The sequence below is a fragment of the Pristis pectinata genome, chromosome 11, assembly GCF_009764475.1.
Source record: "Pristis pectinata isolate sPriPec2 chromosome 11, sPriPec2.1.pri, whole genome shotgun sequence".
NCBI classification, from domain to species: domain Eukaryota; kingdom Metazoa; phylum Chordata; class Chondrichthyes; order Rhinopristiformes; family Pristidae; genus Pristis; species Pristis pectinata.
The window spans coordinates 6,646,836-6,666,577 of record NC_067415.1 but is presented as its reverse complement, the minus strand read 5'-3'; the positions used below and the strand labels follow the sequence as shown (position 1 = coordinate 6,666,577).

At 45.7% G+C, this 19,742-nt stretch overlaps 1 protein-coding gene across 5 annotated transcripts in view; it reads right to left on the bottom strand.

The window, feature by feature from the left end:
- The window catches only part of pnpla4 (patatin-like phospholipase domain containing 4), a 47,986-nt gene extending 28,492 nt beyond the window's left edge, over nucleotides 1–19,494 (bottom strand). For 3 of the 5 annotated variants that reach the window (XM_052026845.1, XM_052026844.1, XM_052026846.1), the window contains exons 1-2: nucleotides 19,345–19,494; nucleotides 3,832–4,010 (exon numbers count right to left, since the gene is read on the bottom strand). In XM_052026845.1, coding sequence (XP_051882805.1) covers nucleotides 3,832–4,005 — 174 coding nt within the window. In that variant the 5' untranslated portion in view covers nucleotides 4,006–4,010; nucleotides 19,345–19,494. The remainder of the gene's footprint in view (nucleotides 1–3,831; nucleotides 4,011–19,344) is intronic. The other 2 variants (XM_052026847.1, XM_052026848.1) reach the window with 2 other exon arrangements.
- Between the last annotated feature and the right edge of the window lie 248 nt (nucleotides 19,495–19,742).

Here is a 19,742-nt window from a genome sequence, read left to right as displayed (position 1 = left end):
TTTACAGTTCAAAGTGGTTCAGGAAGATCAAACAGTGAATTAAAGTGACTTTAGTGAATATATAGAGTGGTACAGCAAGAAATCTAGTCCCATTTGCCCACATTTGGCGCATATCTCTCTAAACCTTTCCTATCCATGGATCTGTCCAACTACCTTTAAAATATTGGAAATGTACCTGCCTCGACCACTTCCTCTGGCAGCTTATTCCATATACTCTGGCTGAAAAAGTTGCCATTCAGGTTCCTATTAAAGCTCTCCCCTCTCACATTCAATCGATGCCCTCTAGTTCTTGATTCCCCAACCCTGGGAAAAAGACCGTGCGCATTCACCCTATCTATGCCCCTCACGATTTTATACATTCTATAAGATGACCACTCATTCTCCTATGCTCCAATAAAACAAGTCCCAACCTGCTCAACCTCTCTCCATAACTCAGTCCCTCGAGTCCCAGCAACATCCTCGTAAATCTCCTCTGCACTCTTTCCAGCTTCATGGCAGTACCTACTTAAATCTAGAATTTGTACTGGAAACAGTATTTTTTCAAGCAGATGGTTATTAGTATATATAAATGTTCACCACAAGTCACCACTGAAGCCAGACACAGCATGCAAGAGGGAATCAGATTAACAACTAAAGAAGGAAAATGTTAAAGAGCAAATGAGTGAGATTAAATAGCAACAAATGTGTCGCTAACACAGTGAGTGTCATTCCAAAATTCTGATTCACACGTATATAAGCTTGAGACTTTTCATACTTGTTTATAGGACGCAAGTGTTGCGGGAAAAATCAGCATTTATTGCCTATCATTAACTGCACTTGAACTGAACCCAAAGCCAGGCCACTTCAGGTCCCAGTTGACCTAGAGTCAAGTACTGGTCCTGAAGGACATCAGAGGGTTTTTACAACAAATGAGTGATGTCATGATCACCTTTACCTATACTAGTTTCAAATTCCAGGTTTATTCAATCAATAAAATGGAAACTGAAGATTTAGGATCTGAATTTGTGCCATAATATCTTGGAGGCATACGGCATGGAAAATGGCCCACAGGTCCATTCCAAGTACCAAACACCTACACCCAATGATTGGTATTTGTTTATTATTGTCACTTGTACCGAGGTACAGTGAAAAACTCGTTTTGCATAACGTTTGTACAGATCAATTCATTACACAGTGCATTAAGGTAGTACAGGGAATGCAGAGTAAAGTGTCACAGCTTCAGGGAAGTACAGTGCAGGTAGACAATAAGGTGCAAGGTCATAACAAGATAGATTGTGAGGTCAAGAATCCATCTCCTTGCATAAGGGAACCGTTCAATAGTCATCACAGTGGGATAGAAGCTGTCCTTGAGCCCTCAGGCTCCTGTACCTTTTGTCTGATGGGGGAGGAGAGAAGACAGAATGTCCCGGGTGGGTGGGGTCTTTGATTACGCTGGCTGCTTCACCAAGGCAGCAAGAGGTATAGACAGAGTCCATGGAAGGGAGGCTGGTTCCCGTGCTGTGTCCACAACTCTCTGCAGTTTCTTGGGGTCACAGGCAGAGCAGTTGCTGTACCAAGCCATGATGCATCCAGATAGGAAGCTTTCTATGGTGCATCCATAAAAGTTGGTGAGTGTCAAAGGGGACATTCCAAATGTCTTTAAGCTCCTGAGGAAGTAGAGGCGCTGGTGAGCTTTCTTGGCCATGGCGCCTACGTGGTTGGACCAGGACAGGCTATTGGTGACTTGAAGCTCTCAATCCTCTCGAACCTCAGCACCATTGATGTAGACAGGTGCATGTACACCGCCCCCTTTCCTGAAGTCAATGACCAGCTCTTTTGTTTTGCTGACATTGAGGGAAAGGTTGTTGTCATGACACTATGTCACTAAACTCTCTATCTCCTTCCTGTACTCTTACTCATCGTTATTTGAGATACGGCCTACTACGGTGGTAGCATCTGCAAACTTGTAGATGGAGTTAGAGCAGAATCTTGCCATGCAGTCATGAGTATATAGGGAGTAGAGGGCTGAGGATGCAGCCTTGTGGGGCACCAGTGTTGAGAATAATTGTGCTGGAGGTGTTGCTGCCTATCCTCACTGATTGCGGTCTGTTGGTCAGAAAGTCAAGGATCCAGTTACAGAGGGAGGTGTTGAGTCCCAGGTCTCGGAGCTTGGTGATGAGTTTGCTTGGAATTATAGTATTGGAGGCAGAGCTGCAGTCAATAAACAACAGTCTAACGTAGTGTAATCCAACACTAATCCCATTTTATTCTCCCTATGTTCCCAAACACCGTGGGCCACTGGGTCTGTTCCTGTGCTGTACTGTTTGATAGCAACAAACAATCTGCTGGAGGAACTCAGCTGGTCGAGCAGCATCTGTGGGGGGAAAGGAATTGTCGATGCTTCGGATCAAAACCCTGCATCAGGACCGAGAGCGGAGAGGGGAGGTGGCCGGTAGAAAGAGGAGAAGGGAAGTGGTGAGACAGGAGTTGGAGGTGATTGGTGGATTGAGGAAGGGTGTAAGATTACAGGCAGATGGTGCACGGTAGGGGAGGGGAGCAGGGGTGGAGTTGGGAGACATTGGCAGGTGAATGATAGATGGAGGCAGACAAAGAGAGAGAAATATAGAGAAGCAGATGGAGCAAGATGTGAAGACTGGAGACAACTGCTGGAGGGAGATAAGCAGGAACACAAAGGGCCATCAGTGCCATACTGATAAGTAAGGAGGTGAGAATGGGAACCATCAGGGGAGAGGTGTATGGCAGATGTAACCGGACCAGATAGGGGAGTGGGGTGGGGTGGGGTGGGGGAATGTTATGAGTGAGAAGACAGATTCGGAGGATCTCAAAAGTAAATGACTCTGAGCACAGTCTGGCAGGAAAGGATTTTACTTACAAAGACAAACAAGGGAAAATGGTAACGGGAATAACACACACACGCACAAAGTTTATAGCGAGCGTGGGAAAATCACAACAGGGGTAAAATACACACACACACACACACACACACACACACACACACACACACACAAAACGAACTGGGTACATACAATCAAGGAAAAGACAATACAATACCCGCCATCCCTTGACTTAGTACAGGCAAGGCTCTATGCTACTAGGGACACTAACTAAGATGCTCCCAGCCCTTAATAGTGCACACCTCACCAACGATTTCTCCAGCGCTGTTTCACAGTGCTCGGCCTGGAGTAAAGCAGGGTGATCCCTCGGAGCAAACAAAGAGAGAGAGCCGAGCACATGTGGCGCTCTTTATAGTGCTGGAGGGCTGGGGGGTCCAGTCCAGGTAATTTACAAAGGCCAATGGTCAGGTGGGCACTTGATGGGTAGGGCGGGGCCAAACCCTGATTGGCAGTACTGTCATCCAATCAGGTAAGGGCAGTGCTGTCACATGACAGCGACGACCCTCCACAATACAGGGAACCTGTGGGTGAACTGTGTGTGTGTAGTGGGTGGATGGAACCAGGAGGGGCAGGGGGATAAAGATAGGGTGAAGGGGGGCTGGGGAGGGGAATGGCACAAAAATGGGAGGAACGGAGGAGGATCAGAAGGAGGGGGGAGGATAAACAACCCACCAGAGGGGAAGGTTCCCTAAAACAGTTAAACTCAACATTCATGCCATTGGGTTGTAGAGTACCCGGGCGGTATATGACGAGTTGTTCCTCCTGTTTGTGATGTAGGAAGTGGGATGAAGTGGTTGTAGGAAGTCCACCTGAAGGGTCTGGATCCAAAATGTCGCCTGTCCATTTCCCTCCACAGATGCCACCTGACCCGCTGAGTTCCTCTAGCTTACTCTTTGGTGGTCTGAGGTCCAGTGCCAATTGCATCTTTCTCACTCACCTCCAGTGTCTGAGGTTGTGTGAGCAGAACAGCAGCGACCATCGCTCCACCAGAGGCTCCGGCGTAGTTCTGCATCTTACTGAGTAGGTTGCTGCCATGTCTGTGCAGAGCAACTGCCGCCCCCAGCTGGTAAATCGCCATAAATCCACAGGCACTGAAAGTCAGGTGGATCATAGTCACTGCAAAAACGGAAAGAGTGGACGGGATTAAATCGTGAATCACTCTGTCCCATAGTGACCTACGGTGTCCCATTTACCAAACAGATCAGGTAATCAATTTGCACAACCATTCTGCACAGCTTCGTTCAGTCCTGACGTGGACAAAAGCTTCACCAACATTGCCCGACCAGAGCTGGTAACTCTATCCTGACCACACACATTCAGTACAGCCTGTGGCATCACAGGTGGACAAGGGTGGTGAGGGAGGCATTTGGCACACTAGCCTTCATCGGTCGAGGCTTTAAGTATAGGAGTTGAGATGTTGCATTGCAGTTGTGCAGGACGTTGGTGAGGCAACACTTGGAGTATCGTGTGAAGTTTTGGTTGCCCTGTGGGAGGAAAGGCTTCATTAAGCTGTAGGGAGGATTTTCGAGAGTGTGGCCAAGACCCAAGGGCATGAGTTATAGGGAGGGGTTGGGCAGATTTTATTCCTTGGAGTAAAAGAGACTGAGGGGTGACCATGTAGAGGTGTATGGGGTTCATGGGGGGCACAGACAGGGTGAATGCACAGTCTTTTTCTTCCCCCCCCAGAGAAAAGGAATCAAAAATGGGAGGGCATAGGTTTGGGGTGAGAGGGAGGGGAAATTTGGAGGGGACCTGAGGGACACACAGGGTGGTGCATATATGGAACGAGCTGCCAGCAGAAGTGGTTGAGGTAGGTACAATAACATTTAAAAGATATTTGACTAAGTACACGGATAGGAAAGCTTTAGAGGGATATCAAATGCAGGCAAGTGGCTTAGATGGGCGTCTTGGTTGGCATGGACAAGTTGGGCAGAAGGGCCTGTTTCCATGCTGTGTAACTAAACAACTCTATCAGGAGAGCCCAAAGAGGTGAGGAAAGTGCTCACAGAGGTGTGTGTTTAAAATATTACACTTCCAAGAGTTAGTGCCAGCTGTCAATAATGGCAGCCACAGTTTCTACGACCTTGTAGTGGCCCGTGTCGTCTTACAGAGCTGGAAGTGTCTACACGACCAATCATGCCGTTAATCCCGTCCCACTGAAAAGATGTTTTCAAGTATCCGTCTAATTCCCTTTTGAAAATTACTCTCTGGTCCAACCACCCCTTCAGGCAGATCAAAAGAACTCAATGCAAAAAAGAAAATACCCAATTTTCTTCCAGTTTTTTTGCCAATTCCAGTTCTTTCCCTCAATGTCAACAAAACAGCTGGTTATTGACTTCAGGAAAGGGGGAGGTGTACATACACCTGTCTACATCAATGGCGCTGAGGTCGAGAGGGTTGAGAGCTTCAAGTTCCTGGGTGTGAACATCACCAACAGCCTGTCCTGGTCCAATCACGTAGATGCCACAGCCAAGAAAGCTCACCAGCGCCTCTACTTCTTCAGGAGGCTAAAGAAATTTGGTCTGTCCCCTTTGACTCTCACCAACTTTTACAGATGCACCACAGAAAGCATCCTATCTGGATGTATCACGGCTTGGTACGGCAACTACTCTGCCCAGGACCACAAGAAGCTGCAGAGAGTTGTGGACACAGCTCAGCACATTACGGACACCAGCCTCCCCTCCTTGGACTCTGTCTTTACCTCTCGTTGTCTTGGTGTAGCAGCCAGCATAATCAAAGACCCCACTCACCCGGGACATTCTCTCTTGTCTCCTCTTCCATCGGGTAGAAGATACAGGTGCTTGAGGGCACGTACCACCAGACTTAAAGACAGCTTCTACCCCACTGTGATAAGACTATTGAACGGTTCCCTTATACAATGAGATGGACTATGACCTCACGATCTACCTTGTTGTGACCTTGCACCTTATTGCACTGCACTTTCTCTGTAGCTGTGACACTTTACTCTGTACTGTTACTGTACTTTACCTGTACTACATCAATGTACTCTGTACTAACTCAATGTAACTGCACTGTGTAATGAATTGACCTATACGATCGGTTTGTAAGACAAGCTTTTCACTGTACCTCGGTACAAGTGACAATAATAAACCAACACCAATACCAATTATCCTGAGAGTACGACCTCCTGCTAGTGGAAATCTCAATTCATGACTTTGAATGGTATAGTTTAAATCTCTCTCAATCCCCTCAGCTCGAGAATTAGCAGTACTAGCTTTTCTACACATAACTGGAGTTCCTTATCCCTGAGCTAAGCAGTAAGTGATCCCTGAAGCAACTAAGAGATCATGTCAACCTGAAGCACAACGCTGGGAGATGGATACTTCAACTAGCATCTCAGTCCCATTGGTTTCATCTTTAACAAGAAAGCATGGTACAAGCACGGTTAGACCACACTTGGAGTACTGTGTCCAGTTCTGGTCGCCTCATCATAGGAAGGATGTGGAAGCGTTGGAAAGGGTGCAGAGGAGATTTACCAGGATGCTGCCTGGTTTAAAGAGTATGCATTATGAGGAGAGACTAAGGGAGCTAGGGCTTTACTCTTTGGAGAGAAGGAGGATGAGAGGAGACATGATAGAGGTGTACAAAATATTAAGAGGAATAGAGAGAGTGGACAGCCAGTGCCTCTATCCCAGGGCACTAATGCTCAATACAAGAGGGCATGGCTATAAAGTAATGGGTGGGAAGTTCAAAGGAGATATCAGAGGGAGATTTTTTACCCAGGGAGTGGTTGAGGTGTGGAATGTGCTGCCTGGGGTGGTGGTGGAGGCAGGTACATTGGTCAAGTTCAAGAGATTGCTAGATAAGCATATAGAGGAATTTAAAATAGAGGGATATGTGGGAGGAAGGGGTTGGATAGTCTTAGGCGAGGTTTAGAGGTCGGCACAACCTTGTGGGCCGAAGGGCCTGTATTGTGTTGTACTGTTCTTTGGTCCTACTTTTCTATAAGAACGAATGGGATACAGAATGAAAGTATGAGGTGAAAGGACAGATAACAGCATGAACTTTAGTGGAAGTGTAAAAACAATGGAAGAGGAGATGTTTCTGCAAGCAAAAGAACAGGTGAATGGGTCACAGACATTTTCCCCCGGGATAGGGGAGTCTAACACTAGAGGGCATTGATTTAAGGAGAGAGGGGAAAAATTTAAAAGGGACCCAAGGGGCAAATTTTTCCACACAGAGGGTGGTGGGTGTATGGAACGAGCTGCCAGAGGAAGTGGTAGTGGGTACAATTTCGACATTTAGAAGACAATTAGACAGGTACATGGACAGGAAAGGTTTAGAGGGATATGGGCTAAACGCAGGCAAATGGGACCAGCTCAGGTACACAGCTTGCTCAGCGTGGACAAGTTGGGCCAAAGGGCCTCTTCTGGTCTGTATGACTCTATAACACAAGAAATTGAAGGTGCAAGTCATTTGGCCCCTAGTGCCTTGACCTCAGTGCCACTTTCCCGCATTATACCCCTTGATAGTAAAAATATAATGATCTCTGATTTGAGAGTGCCGGAAGAATATATCACAAATAGCATTTAATCATGATAAGCATAGTGTAATGCAGCGGACAGGACAAACTCCTAGTACTCTCACATATTACCTAAATCAGGAATGATATCCCAGTGTTTTTCATAACTCCTCAAGGGTTTCTGGCCAAAGCATCTTATAAACAATGAGACACTTTTAAAGTGGTCACTTTTAAATGTGGGCAGCTTGGCAAATGATTTGTAAACAGCAAGGTCCAACAGACATAGAACAGTACAGTACAGGAACGGGCCCACAATGTCTGTGCCGACCACAGTGCCCATCTAAACTAATCCCACCTGGATGCACATGGTGTACGTCCCCATTCCTTGCCTATTTACGCGTCTGTCTAAATGCTTCTTAAGCGTAGCTATTGTATCTGCTTCCACCATTTCCCCTGGCAGCACGTTCCAGGCACACTTCATGTTAAAACTCCAACATTGAGGCAAACTGTTTTAATGATTGAGGAGTAAATGTCGTCAGGGGATGTCAGCAGTTCCACTCCACAGCACAGAAACAGGCCATTTCGTCCAACCAATCCGTGCTGGCTTTTACGCTCTACTTGAGCTTCTTTTGGTATTGGTATTGGTTTATTATTGTCACTTGCAGTTTGCCCCTTCCCCCTCTGTTGTTTGACCAACCTCCCCTTGAATACATCCACAGTATTAACCTCAACCACTCAATGCATCAGAGTTCCACATTCTCACCTCACTCTGGGTAAAGATATTTCTCCTAAATTCTCTGTTGTCCCAGGACATGTTATTCTATTTCCAGTATAGTCATGGGAACAAAGACTGTAGGCAAAGCCAGGCTTTTAGATTATATTAACAGCCTACTATTTTGTCCATTAGTAAGGCTTTGACTAGGCCACAGTCAGAACGCTGCATACCATTTTAGCCCCAACTGGTTGGTGGCCGATGTTTTGTAAAAGGATCAGGGAAGCCACAAGAATAATTCCTAATTTTAAGAATCTTGGACATTCCGATGTGCTGAGAACCTGGGTGTATTCACTTCAGGGACAAATGGGGAGATTCCTTCTTTCATTCACGGTTTACAATGATGACAAGGATAGCATTTGTTGTCCATCCCAATATTCCCTAGTGAAGGTTACACCAAGTCGACATATGGACCATTGAATCATTTGCTGGGCTATTTCAGAAGACAGCTAAGAAATTGGTAACACAAGAGACTGCAGATGCTGGAAATCTGGAGCAACACACAAAAAGCTGGAGGAGCTCAGCGGGTCAGGCAGCACCAGTCCTGATGAAGGGTCTCGACCAGAAACTTTGACTGTTCATTTTCCTGACCCACTGAGTTCCTCCAGCGCCTTTTGTGCATTGTTAAGAAATTGGTAAATTGGTTTATTATGGTCACACATACTGAGGTACAGCGAAAAACTTTGTTTTGCATGCCATCTATACAGATCATTTCATCACATCAGTGCATTGAGGTTATACAAGGGAAAAGCAATAACAGAATAGTGTTACAGTTGTAGAGAAAGTGCAGTGCAGGCAGACAATGAGGTGTAAGGCCACGGTGAGGTAGATTGTGAGCTCAAGAGTCCATCTTAACGTACAAGAGGTCCATTTCAATAGTCTGATAACAGCAAGATAGAAGCTGTCCTTGAGCCTGGTGGTACATGCTTTCAGGCTTCTGTATCTTCTGCCCAATGCGAGGGAGAAAGAAAAGAGAACTTCCAGGATGGGAGGAGTCTTTGATTATGTTGGCTGCTTCCTGAGGCAGCGAGAAGTGTGGACAGAGTCCATGGAGGGGAGGATGGTTTCTGTGATGTGCTGAACTGCGTCCGCAGCTCTCTGCAGTTTCTTGCGGTCACGGGCGGAACAGTTGCCATACCGAGCCATTGCTCTGGGTCATTCATAAGCCAAGCAGGGGAGAACGATTACCTTCCTTAACAGGTTAACTAGATAACCCTGTAGTTTCATCATCTTTATTACTGGTATTAATTCTTTATTGTCACTTCAGATTTACTTCATTATCTGAACTTAAATTCCTGATTCTTTGGATCATTACTCCAGGCCTTTCGATAACTGGCCCAGTAAATTAATTTAGACATAAGCAAAATAGTTCAAAAACTAGATGGAGTTGCTACTAATTATCTTTACTTAAAATTAACAGACCAGGAAAGACTAGGAGCACATCTTGGCTGAATCTCACTCCAGAACCTCAAGCTCAAAAATCTAGCCTAGCACTCCATTACAGTGCTGAGAGTGCGGCATTTTCAAATGCAATCTTCTAATGATACATTAAGTCATTAAAAGAGAAAGAAGTTAATAATGCATACACAATTCTGGGCTTTATTAATAGAGGCAGGGAAGTCGTGCCGAAGCGAGAAAACAAGCTGCTGGAGGAAGTCAGGCAGCATCTGTTGACGTTTCGGGTTGAGACCCTTCATCTGGACTGTGAGTCACACTGAACCTTTATAAAACGCTGGTCCAGCCTCGTCTCCAATTCTGGTCGCCATGTTATAGGAAGGAAGCGAGGGTGTTTGAGAGGCTCCAGAGCAGATTAATGAGAATGGTTCCTGGAATGAGGGACAGGGACAGATTACAGAGACCGGGATGGCTGAGGGGAGATCTGACAGAGGTATATAAAATGATGAAGGGAGTGGACAGGGGAAGATGATGAGAGGTATTGATCAGGTGGATAGTCAGAGGCTTTTTCCCAGGGCTGAAATGGTGGCCACATGAGGACACAGGTTTAAGGTGCTGGGGACTAGGTACAGAGGAGATGTTAGGGGTAAGTTTTTTTACTCAGAGAGTGGTGAGTGCGTGGAATGGGCTGCCGGCAATGGTGGTGGAGGAGCATACGATAGGGTCTTTTAAGAGACTTTTAAGAGCTGAGAAAAATAGAGGGCTATGGGTAAGCCTAGTAATTTCTAAGGTAGGGACATGTTTGGCACAGTTTTGTGGGCCGAAGGGCCTGAATTGTGCTGTAGGTTTTCTTTCTTTTTCAATCTTTTTATTAGTTTTCAGATTAATACAGATTGATATATAGCATCAATATTTATACATGTAATACAAAGAGATCAGAATAACAATCACAGCATATATAATCATAAAGAACAATAAAACATAAAAAAAATCTGTAGATCCAACGATCTCCTAGTAAATGAATATAACATAAAAGAAAGGAAAGAAAAAGATTTATTATATAAATTTTAAAATAAACCCAAATCAATAAAAAAAATTATAAACAATATAAACTAAACAAAAAAAAACTTTTCAAAAGAAAAACAAACAACAAAAAAAGGGGGAAAAAAACTGGGCTAAAATTTCTCAGTAGAAACAGGGCAATATTATGTCGTCAAGTCCATTCCTCCAAGTTGGAAAGTTATTGAAAGGGGATCTACAGCATGTGAAAATATTGAATAAATGGACTCCAAATATCTTCAAATTTAAGCGAAGGATCAACAGTACCACTCCTAATTTTTTCCAAGTTTAAACATGATATAGTTTGAGAAAACCATTGAAAAGTAGTCGGGGGTATTGGATCCTTCCATTTAAGCAAAATGGATCGTTTGGCCATTGATGTAAAAAACGCGATCATACGGTTAGCGGAAGGAGATAAATGGCCAGACTCTATCCTTGGTAATCCAAAAATTGCAGTGATGGGGTGAGGTTGTAAATCAATCTTCAATACGTTTGAAATAATGTTAAAAATGTCTTTCCAATATTTTTCCAGAAGAGGACAGGACCAAAACATATGTGTCAAAGAAGCCACATTCGATTTACATCTATCACATATAGGATTTATATGGTTATAGAAACGAGCTAACTTATCTTTGGACATATGAGTCCTGTGGACTACCTTAAACTGTATCAACAAGTGTCTGGCACACATTGAAGATGTATTGACTAAATGAAGAATTTTCTTCCAGGTCTCTATAGGTAAAGATGTCTGGAGTTCACCTTCCCATTCATTCTTAATTTTGTCTAATGATTCTAGATGTATTTTCATAATTAAATCATAAATTATCGCTATCAAGCCCTTCTGATAAGGATTAAGACCTAAAATTTTTTCCGTAGTTTCAATTTTGTAAGGTGTCGGAAAGGAGGGTATAGTAGTTTTTTAAAAATTTCTAATCTGCAAATATCAAAAAAAGTGTGATCTAGGCAAATTGTATTTATTAAGACAATTGTTCAAAAGATGAAAAACAGTTATCACTAAATAGATCCCGAAAACATACTATTCCCTTCCTTTTCCAAATGGAAAAGGCTGAGTCAGCTCTAGATGGATGGAAGAAAAAATTAGATTGAATGGGACTTGACAAATTAAATTTATTCAATCCAAAAAATTTACGAAATTGAAACCATATTCGTATTGTATGTTTAACAATTGGGTTAGTCATAGGTTTACTTAACTTGGTAAGTGCAAAAGGGAGAGAAGCACCTAAAATAGACACTAATGAAAAGACAGGAACTGATTGTTACTCAAGAAGGTTTTCTATGTTCTAAGGTTGTTGCCTTTTTGTGGAGGGTCCCAAGGACTAGAGGTTACAGGTATAAACGGAAGGGGAAGATAATGAAGAGCAAGATGACAAAAATCATTTTTACGTAGCATGTGGTTGGAATCTTGAGTGCACCGCCTGTGGATGTGGTGGAGGCAGGTCACATCGAGGGCTTCAAGAGGGAACTGGATAAATAAATGGTGAGGAGAGATTTGCAAGGTTATGGGGAAGGGGCTGGAAGAATGGAACTAGACAGTTGTCGTGGTAGAGAGCTAACATAGATACGATGGGCAGAAGTCCATCTGCCCAAGACCACAAGAAGTTGCAGAGTTGTGAACGCAGTCCAATCCATCACACAAACCAGCCTCCTCTCCTCTAACTCTCGTCTACATTTCCTGCTGCCTTGGGAAAGCAGCCAACATAATCAAGGACCTCTCCCACCCCAGTCATTCTCTCTTCTCCCCTCTCCCGTTGGGCAGAAGATACAAAAGCTTGATAGCACATTCCACCAGGCTCAAGGACAGCTTCTATTCCTCTGTTATAAGACTATTGAATGGAGGTCTCATATGCTAAAGATGAATTCTTGATCTCCCAATCTAGTGGCCCTTTATTTGTCTATCTACACTGCACTTTCTCTGTAACTATAACAATATACTGATGTACTGATGTTGGAAAGGGTTCAGAGAAGATTTACAAGGATGATACCCAGAATGAAAGAGCTTACATACTATGAGCGATTGTCAGCTCTTGGACTGTACTCACTGGAGTACAGAAGAATGAGAAGGGACCTCATAGAAACATTTCGAATGTTGAAAGGACTGCACAGAGTAGATGTGACTAAGTTGTTTCTCTTGGTGGGTGAGTCCAAGACTAGAGGGCACAGTCTTAGAATTAGAGGGAACCCATTTAGAACAGAAATGAGGAGATATTTCTTTAGCCAGAAGGTCATGGATTTATGGAATTCGTTGCCACAGCTGTGGAGGCCCGATCATTGGGGGTGTTTAAGGAGGAGATAGATAGGTATCTAATTAGTCAGGGTATCAAGGGATATGGGGAAAAGGCTGGGATTTGGGGCTAGATGGGAGAATAGTTTAGCTCATGGTGAGGTAGCGGAGCAGACTCAATGGGCCGAATGGCCTACTTCTGCTCCTTTGTCTTGTGATATTCTGCCTCCTGTTTTCCTTTTTACTACCTCAGTGTACTTATGTATGGAATGATCTGTCTGGTTGGCACACAAACAAAAGCTTTTCATTGTATCTCAGTATACGTGACAATAGTAAACCAATACCAAGAATGAGCTCCTTCTATGCTATAGCTTTCTATGAGTGTATAAACCTCATCTGCTCTGAGGTGGCTAATAAAGATCCCGTGGCATTTTGTCAGAAGCAGGAAGTCGTCTCAGTCTGAGGTTTGATCAGACTTAAAAAAAATTAAAACCCGAACGCAGCCAATCTAAATCCATCTCCAGCACAAGCACTTATAATCCTTACTATAGGTAATCCAGAGAAGTACAGAAAAGTGGAGGAAGAAGTCTTGGCATAGTGCACATATGTTGCTATTGATCAAGAACACAGGACACATGCAGAGATACTAAGCACATTATCCTGACCTGGATACAGTATTGAGCCGGCATAGAGAGACCCAACCTGAACATACTATTGCAATGTACACTCTCCCAAAACCCCAAAGCTGGCACATACAGCGAAGCTGACAAAGGCTCTCAGACCTGAACCTGAAACGATAACTGTTTCTCTTTCCACAGACACTGCCTGACCTGCTGAGTGTTTCCAGCATTTATTTCAGTGAGGCTCTATTCTTGGTTCCTGGATCAATATTCATCATAGAACATAGAGCAGATCAGCACAAGAACAGGCCCTTCGGACCACGATGTCTGTGCTGAGCATGATACCAAATCAAACTAATCCCTTCTGCCCGCACATGATCCATATCCCTCCATTCCCTGCATGTTCATGAGTCTATCTAAAAGCCTCTTGAACGCCACTATCGTATCTGCTTCCACTGCCAGCCCTGGCAGCCTGTTTCAGGCACCTACTGCTTTCAGTATAAGAAAAAACTTCCCTTTAAACTTTCCCCCTCTCACCTTAAAGCTATGCTCTCTATTATTCTAATATTATCCCCCAAACAACCTCCCAAACATGCAGCCTCTACTGCCAAGAGGATAGCAGGTGCAAGGGACACCATGTGTGCAGCTTGTCCTCCATCACGACTTGGACCATAAGACATAGGAGTAGAATTAGGCCATTCAGCCCATCAAATCTGCTCCGGCATTCAATCATGGCTGATATTTTTTTCCAAACCCCGTTCTCCTACCTTCTGCCCGTAACCCTTAACCCCATCACCAATCAAGAACCTATCGATCTCTGCCTTAAATACACCCAATGACTTGGCCTCCACAGCCCTCTGTGGCAATGAATTCCACAGATTTACCACCCTCTGGCTGAAGAAATTCCTCCTCATCTCAGTTTTAAAGGGACGTCCCTTTATTCTGAGGCTGTGCCCTCGGATCCTAGGCTCTCCTACTCATGGAAATACCCTTTCCACATCCAGTAGTTCAACATTTGGTAGATTTCAATGAGATCCCCCCTCATCCTTCTGAACTCCATCGAGGACAGGCCTAGAGACAGCACACTCTCCTCATACATTAAGCCCTTCATTCCTGGGATCAGTCTTGTAAACCTCCTCTGGACCCTCTCCAGGGCCAGCACATCCTTCCTTAGATACAGGGCCCAAAATTGCTCACAATATTCTAAATGCAGTCTGACCAACACCTTATAAAGCCTCAGCAGTACATCCTTGCTTTTATATTCTAGTCCTCTCAAAATAAATTGGAAATATATCACCGATCCGGTCCTTCATCGTAGCTGGGTTCAAATCCTGGAACTGCTCCACAATAGCATTGTGGGAATATCTTCACCAGAAGGACTGCAGTGGCCCAAGAAGGAAAATAGAGATGGGCTTTACCAGTGGTATCCACAAAAATGGGTTAAAAAAAACATGAGAGCACGTAAACATTATATGCACATAAACTACCTACTATATTTTCTACTTTACCACAGTGACTGGTGACTATATTTCAAAAAGTACTGAAAAGACTGTAACATGCCTTGGGGCATCCTTGCTTCCTTCTTTCAGTGACAATATTATTCATTCAACTGACCTGAGTATGCACTAACCCTATGTTCACTTGACAGCACTTAGCCTCTGCAGCCTTGACAGTACAGAGATAATCCATTAACATACAAAGACGCTGCATTTTGCACAATGGAGTACCTTCATTCTCACAATATGCTTTATAATACAACTTATATTCAAGTTCCAGGACATTTAATAGGCATGTGATCAAAATAAAAATTCTCAACCAAGGAAGACCAAGACATTAAACAGATCACTTAGGGCATTGAGTATAGGAGTTGGAACATTATGTTGCAGTTGCATAAGTCACTTGTGAGGCCGTACTTTTTTGTGTGTTCTAATTGTGTTCTTTCTTGTAAAAATTGTATTTATGTTTTCCTTATGAATGCTGCCTAGATGATGCTCTGTGCCTGTGATGCTGCTGCAAGTAAGATTTTCATTGCATCTGTGCCTACATGTACTTGTGCATATGACAATAAACTCGACTTTGAGTACGGTGTACAGTTTTGATCACCCTGTTATAGGAAAGACGTGGTTAAACTGGAAAGAGTGCAGAGAAGATTTACGACAATGTTGCAGCACTAGAGGGCCTGAGTTATAGGGAGAGGTTGGCCAGGCTGGGTCTTTATTCCTTGGTACGTAGGAGAATGGGGGGGCAACCTTATAGAAGTGTTTAAAATTATGAGAGACATAGATAAGGGGGACGGTAACAGTCTTTTCCCCAGGGTAGGGGAGTCCAAAACCAGTGAGAGGGGCAACTTTTTCCACACAGAGGGCGGTGAGTATATGAAATGAGCTGCCAGAGGAAGTGGTTGAGGCAGATACGATAGTATCATTTAAGAAGCACTTGAAATAGGTACATGGATGGGCAGGGTTGGAGGGATATGGGCCGGACACAGGAATTTGGGACTAGCTGGGTGGGCACTGTGGTTGGCACCGTGGTTGGCATGGACTGCTTGGGCTGAAGGATCTGTATCTGTGCTGCAGTGCTCTATGACTTAAAAGTTCAGTCAAAGTCCAAAGGATTAAACAGCTTCCTTACAGAAAAGAGAGAGAGGCAGAGAGGATTAGGCAGGGAATTCCAGACCTTGGGGTTTAGGTTGGCAATGGTGCAACAACTAAATTTGCAAATTCACAGTTTACCAGACTAATAACTAGGATGCAGAGATTAGAAATTCGGTATGTCCCCTTTGACACTCACCAACTTCTTTCGATGCACCATAGAAAGCATCCTATCAGGATGTATCTCTGCTCGGTACGGCAACTGCTCTGCCCAGGACCGCAAGAAGCTGCAGAGAGTTGTGGACACAGCCCAGCGCATCTCGGACACCAGCCTCCCCTCCTTGGACTCTGTCTTTACCTCTCGTTGTCTTGGTGTAGCAGCCAGCATAATCAAAGACCCCACTCACCCGGGACATTCTCTCTTCTCTCCTCTTCCATCAGGTAGAAGATACAGGAGCCTGAGGGCACGTACCACCAGGCTTAAGGACAGCTCCTACCCCACTGTGATAAGACTATTGAACGGTTCCCTCTTCAATATTTTCACGATATAGATCCCCTTTCAATAACTTTTCAATTTAGAGGAACGGAGTTGACGACATAATATTGCTCTGTTTCTATTGAGAAATGTTAGTCCAGTTTTTTAAAAATTTTTCTGTCTAGTTTGGTTTGATATATTGTCTATAATTTTTCTTATTGATTTGGGTTTTTATCGTTTTCTTTTATATACATAATAAATCTTTTTCTTTCCTTTCTTTTATATTATATTCATTTACTAAGAGATCATAGAACATAGAACAATTACAGCACAATTCAGGCCCTTCGGCCCACAAAGCTGTGCTGAACATGTCCCTACCCTAGAAATTACTAGGCTTACACATAGCCCTCTATTTTACTCAGCTCCATATACCTATCTAACAGTCTCTTGAAAGACCCTGTCATATCCGCCTCCACCACCATTTCCGGCAGCCCATTCCACACACTCACCACTCTCTGAGTAAAAAACTTACCCCTGACATCTCCTCTATATCTACTCCCCAGCACCTTAAACCTATGTCCTCTCGTGGCCACCAATTCAGCCCTGGGGAAAAGCCTCTGACTATCTATCCTATCAATACCTCTCATCATCTTATACACCTCTATCAGGTCCCCCCTCATCCTCCGTCTCCCCAAGGAGAAAAGGCCGAGTTCCCTCAGCCTGCCTTCATAAGGCATGCTCCGCATTCCAGGCAGCATTCTTGTAAATCTCCTCTGCACCCTCTCTATGGCTTCCACATCTGTAGCTCGTGGAATCTACAGATTTTTTTTATGTTTTGTTGTTCTTTATGATTATCTATGCCATGATTGTTCTCCTGATCTCTTTGTATTACATGTACAAACATTGATGTTATATATTAATCTGTATTAATTTGGAAACTAATAAAAAGATTGAAAAAGAAAAGAAAGAACGGTTCCCTCATATGATGAGATAGACTCTGAACTCATGACCTACCTTGTTGTGACCTTGCACCTTCATTGCACTGCACTTTCTCTGTAGCTGTGACACTTTACTCTGTACTGTTATTGATTTTACCTGCACTACGTCAATGCACTCTGTACTAACTCAATGTAACTGCACTGTGTAATGAATTGATCTGTACAATCGATATGCAAGACAAGTTTTTCACTGTACCTTGGTACAAGTGACAATAATAAACCAACACCAATAGAAGGAAAGGTTGAACAAGCTGGCTCTATATCCACTAGAAGATGGGACGAGACAGCAAACCAGGCCAGCATGGACTCGACAGGCCGAAGGGCCTGCTTCTGTGCTGTAGTGCTCTATGACTCTAGATACAGGGCCCAAAGTACAGGGATGGACAATAAATATCAGCCATGCACATACATAGGTGAACAATGCAGCTAAAGAGAAACTTCGTTACATCATTAATGTAACGTAGGGGACATCAGAAACCTGGGCTGGGGGACTGACGGGGCGCAGAGCAAGCAGGCAGCCTTGTGGTGGGGTAAATGCCCGGGAGGGCAGCATCGTGATGGGGTAAATACCCAGGAGAGCAGCCCTGTTGTGAGGTAAATGCCCTGTGATGGGGTAAATGCCCTGTGGTAGGGTAAGTGCCCAGGAGGGCAGCCCTGTGGTGGGGTAAATGCCCGGGGGCAGCACTGTTGTGGGGTAAATGCCCTGTGGTGGGGTAAATGCCCGGGGGGCAGCCCTGTGGTGGGGTAAATGCCCTGTTGTGGGGTAAATGCCCTGTGCTGGGGTAAATGCCCGGGGGGCAGCCCTGTGCTGGGGTAAATGCCCTGTGCTGGGGTAAATGCCCGGGGGGCAGCCCTGTTGTGGGGTAAATGCCCGGGGGCAGCCCTGTGGTGGGGTAAATGCCCTGTGCTGGGGTAAATGCCCTGTGCTGGGGTAAATGCCCGGGGGGCAGCCCTGTTGTGGGGTAAATGCCCGGGGGCAGCCCTGTTGTGGGGTAAATGCCCGGGGGCAGCCCTGTGGTGGGGTAAATGCCCTGTGCTGGGGTAAATGCCCGGGGGGCAGCCCTGTGGTGGGGTAAATGCCCTGTGCTGGGGTAAATGCCCGGGGGGCAGCCCTGTGGTGGGGTAAATGCCCTGTGCTGGGGTAAATGCCCGGGGGGCAGCCCTGTTGTGGGGTAAATGCCCGGGGGCAGCCCTGTGGTGGGGTAAATGCCCTGTGCTGGGGTAAATGCCCGGGGGGCAGCCCTGTTGTGGGGTAAATGCCCGGGGGCAGCCCTGTGGTGGGGTAAATGCCCTGTGCTGGGGTAAATGCCCGGGGGGCAGCCCTGTGGTGGGGTAAATGCCCTGTGCTGGGGTAAATGCCCGGGGGGCAGCCCTGTGGTGGGGTAAATGCCCTGTGCTGGGGGGCAGCCCTGTGCTGGGGTAAATGCCCGGGGGGCAGCCCTGTGGTGGGGTAAATGCCCTGTGCTGGGGTAAATGCCCGGGGGGCAGCCCTGTGGTGGGGTAAATGCCCTGTGCTGGGGGGCAGCCCTGTGCTGGGGTAAATGCCCGGGGGCAGCCCTGTTGTGGGGTAAATGCCCTGTGCTGGGGTAAATGCCCGGGGGGCAACCCTGTGGTGGGGTAAATGCCCTGTGCTGGGGTAAATGCCCGGGGGCAGCCCTGTGGTGGGGTAAATGCCCTGTGCTGGGGTAAATGCCCGGGGGGCAGCCTGGGCACAGGTTGGGCTTCGGCCCGGGGAGAGGGAGGTCCCGTGCTAGCCCAGGAGGCCCGCCCGGGCCCGGGGACCTCCTCAGCCCGACCCGCACCCATCACACTCACCCAGCAGATCACTGACGCCCCGAAGCCACCTGATTTCCCCGGTTATTTCCACCCACTCTGTCCGCAGGCTTCGCCCGGCGGCCGGTTGCTAAGGGCCGCCCATAGCAACGGGAGGGGCCGAGCGGCCACGTCCGGACTACGGAGCGCCGCGCCGACCAATAGTAAACGCAATCTTCCCCCGGTCCTCGAAACAAAGCGGCCGCTTCTGCGCATTCAAACAGGAAAGAAAAGCCGTACTTGCATTTCTGTAGCGCCTGTTATGATTTAGGGACGTCCCAAAGAGTTTAGGACCCAATGAAACCTTTGCGTCCAACAGTAGTGTAGCGGTTAGCGTAACGCTTTACAGCACCAGGGACCCGGGTTCAATTCCCACCGCTGTCTGTAAGGAGTTTGTACAT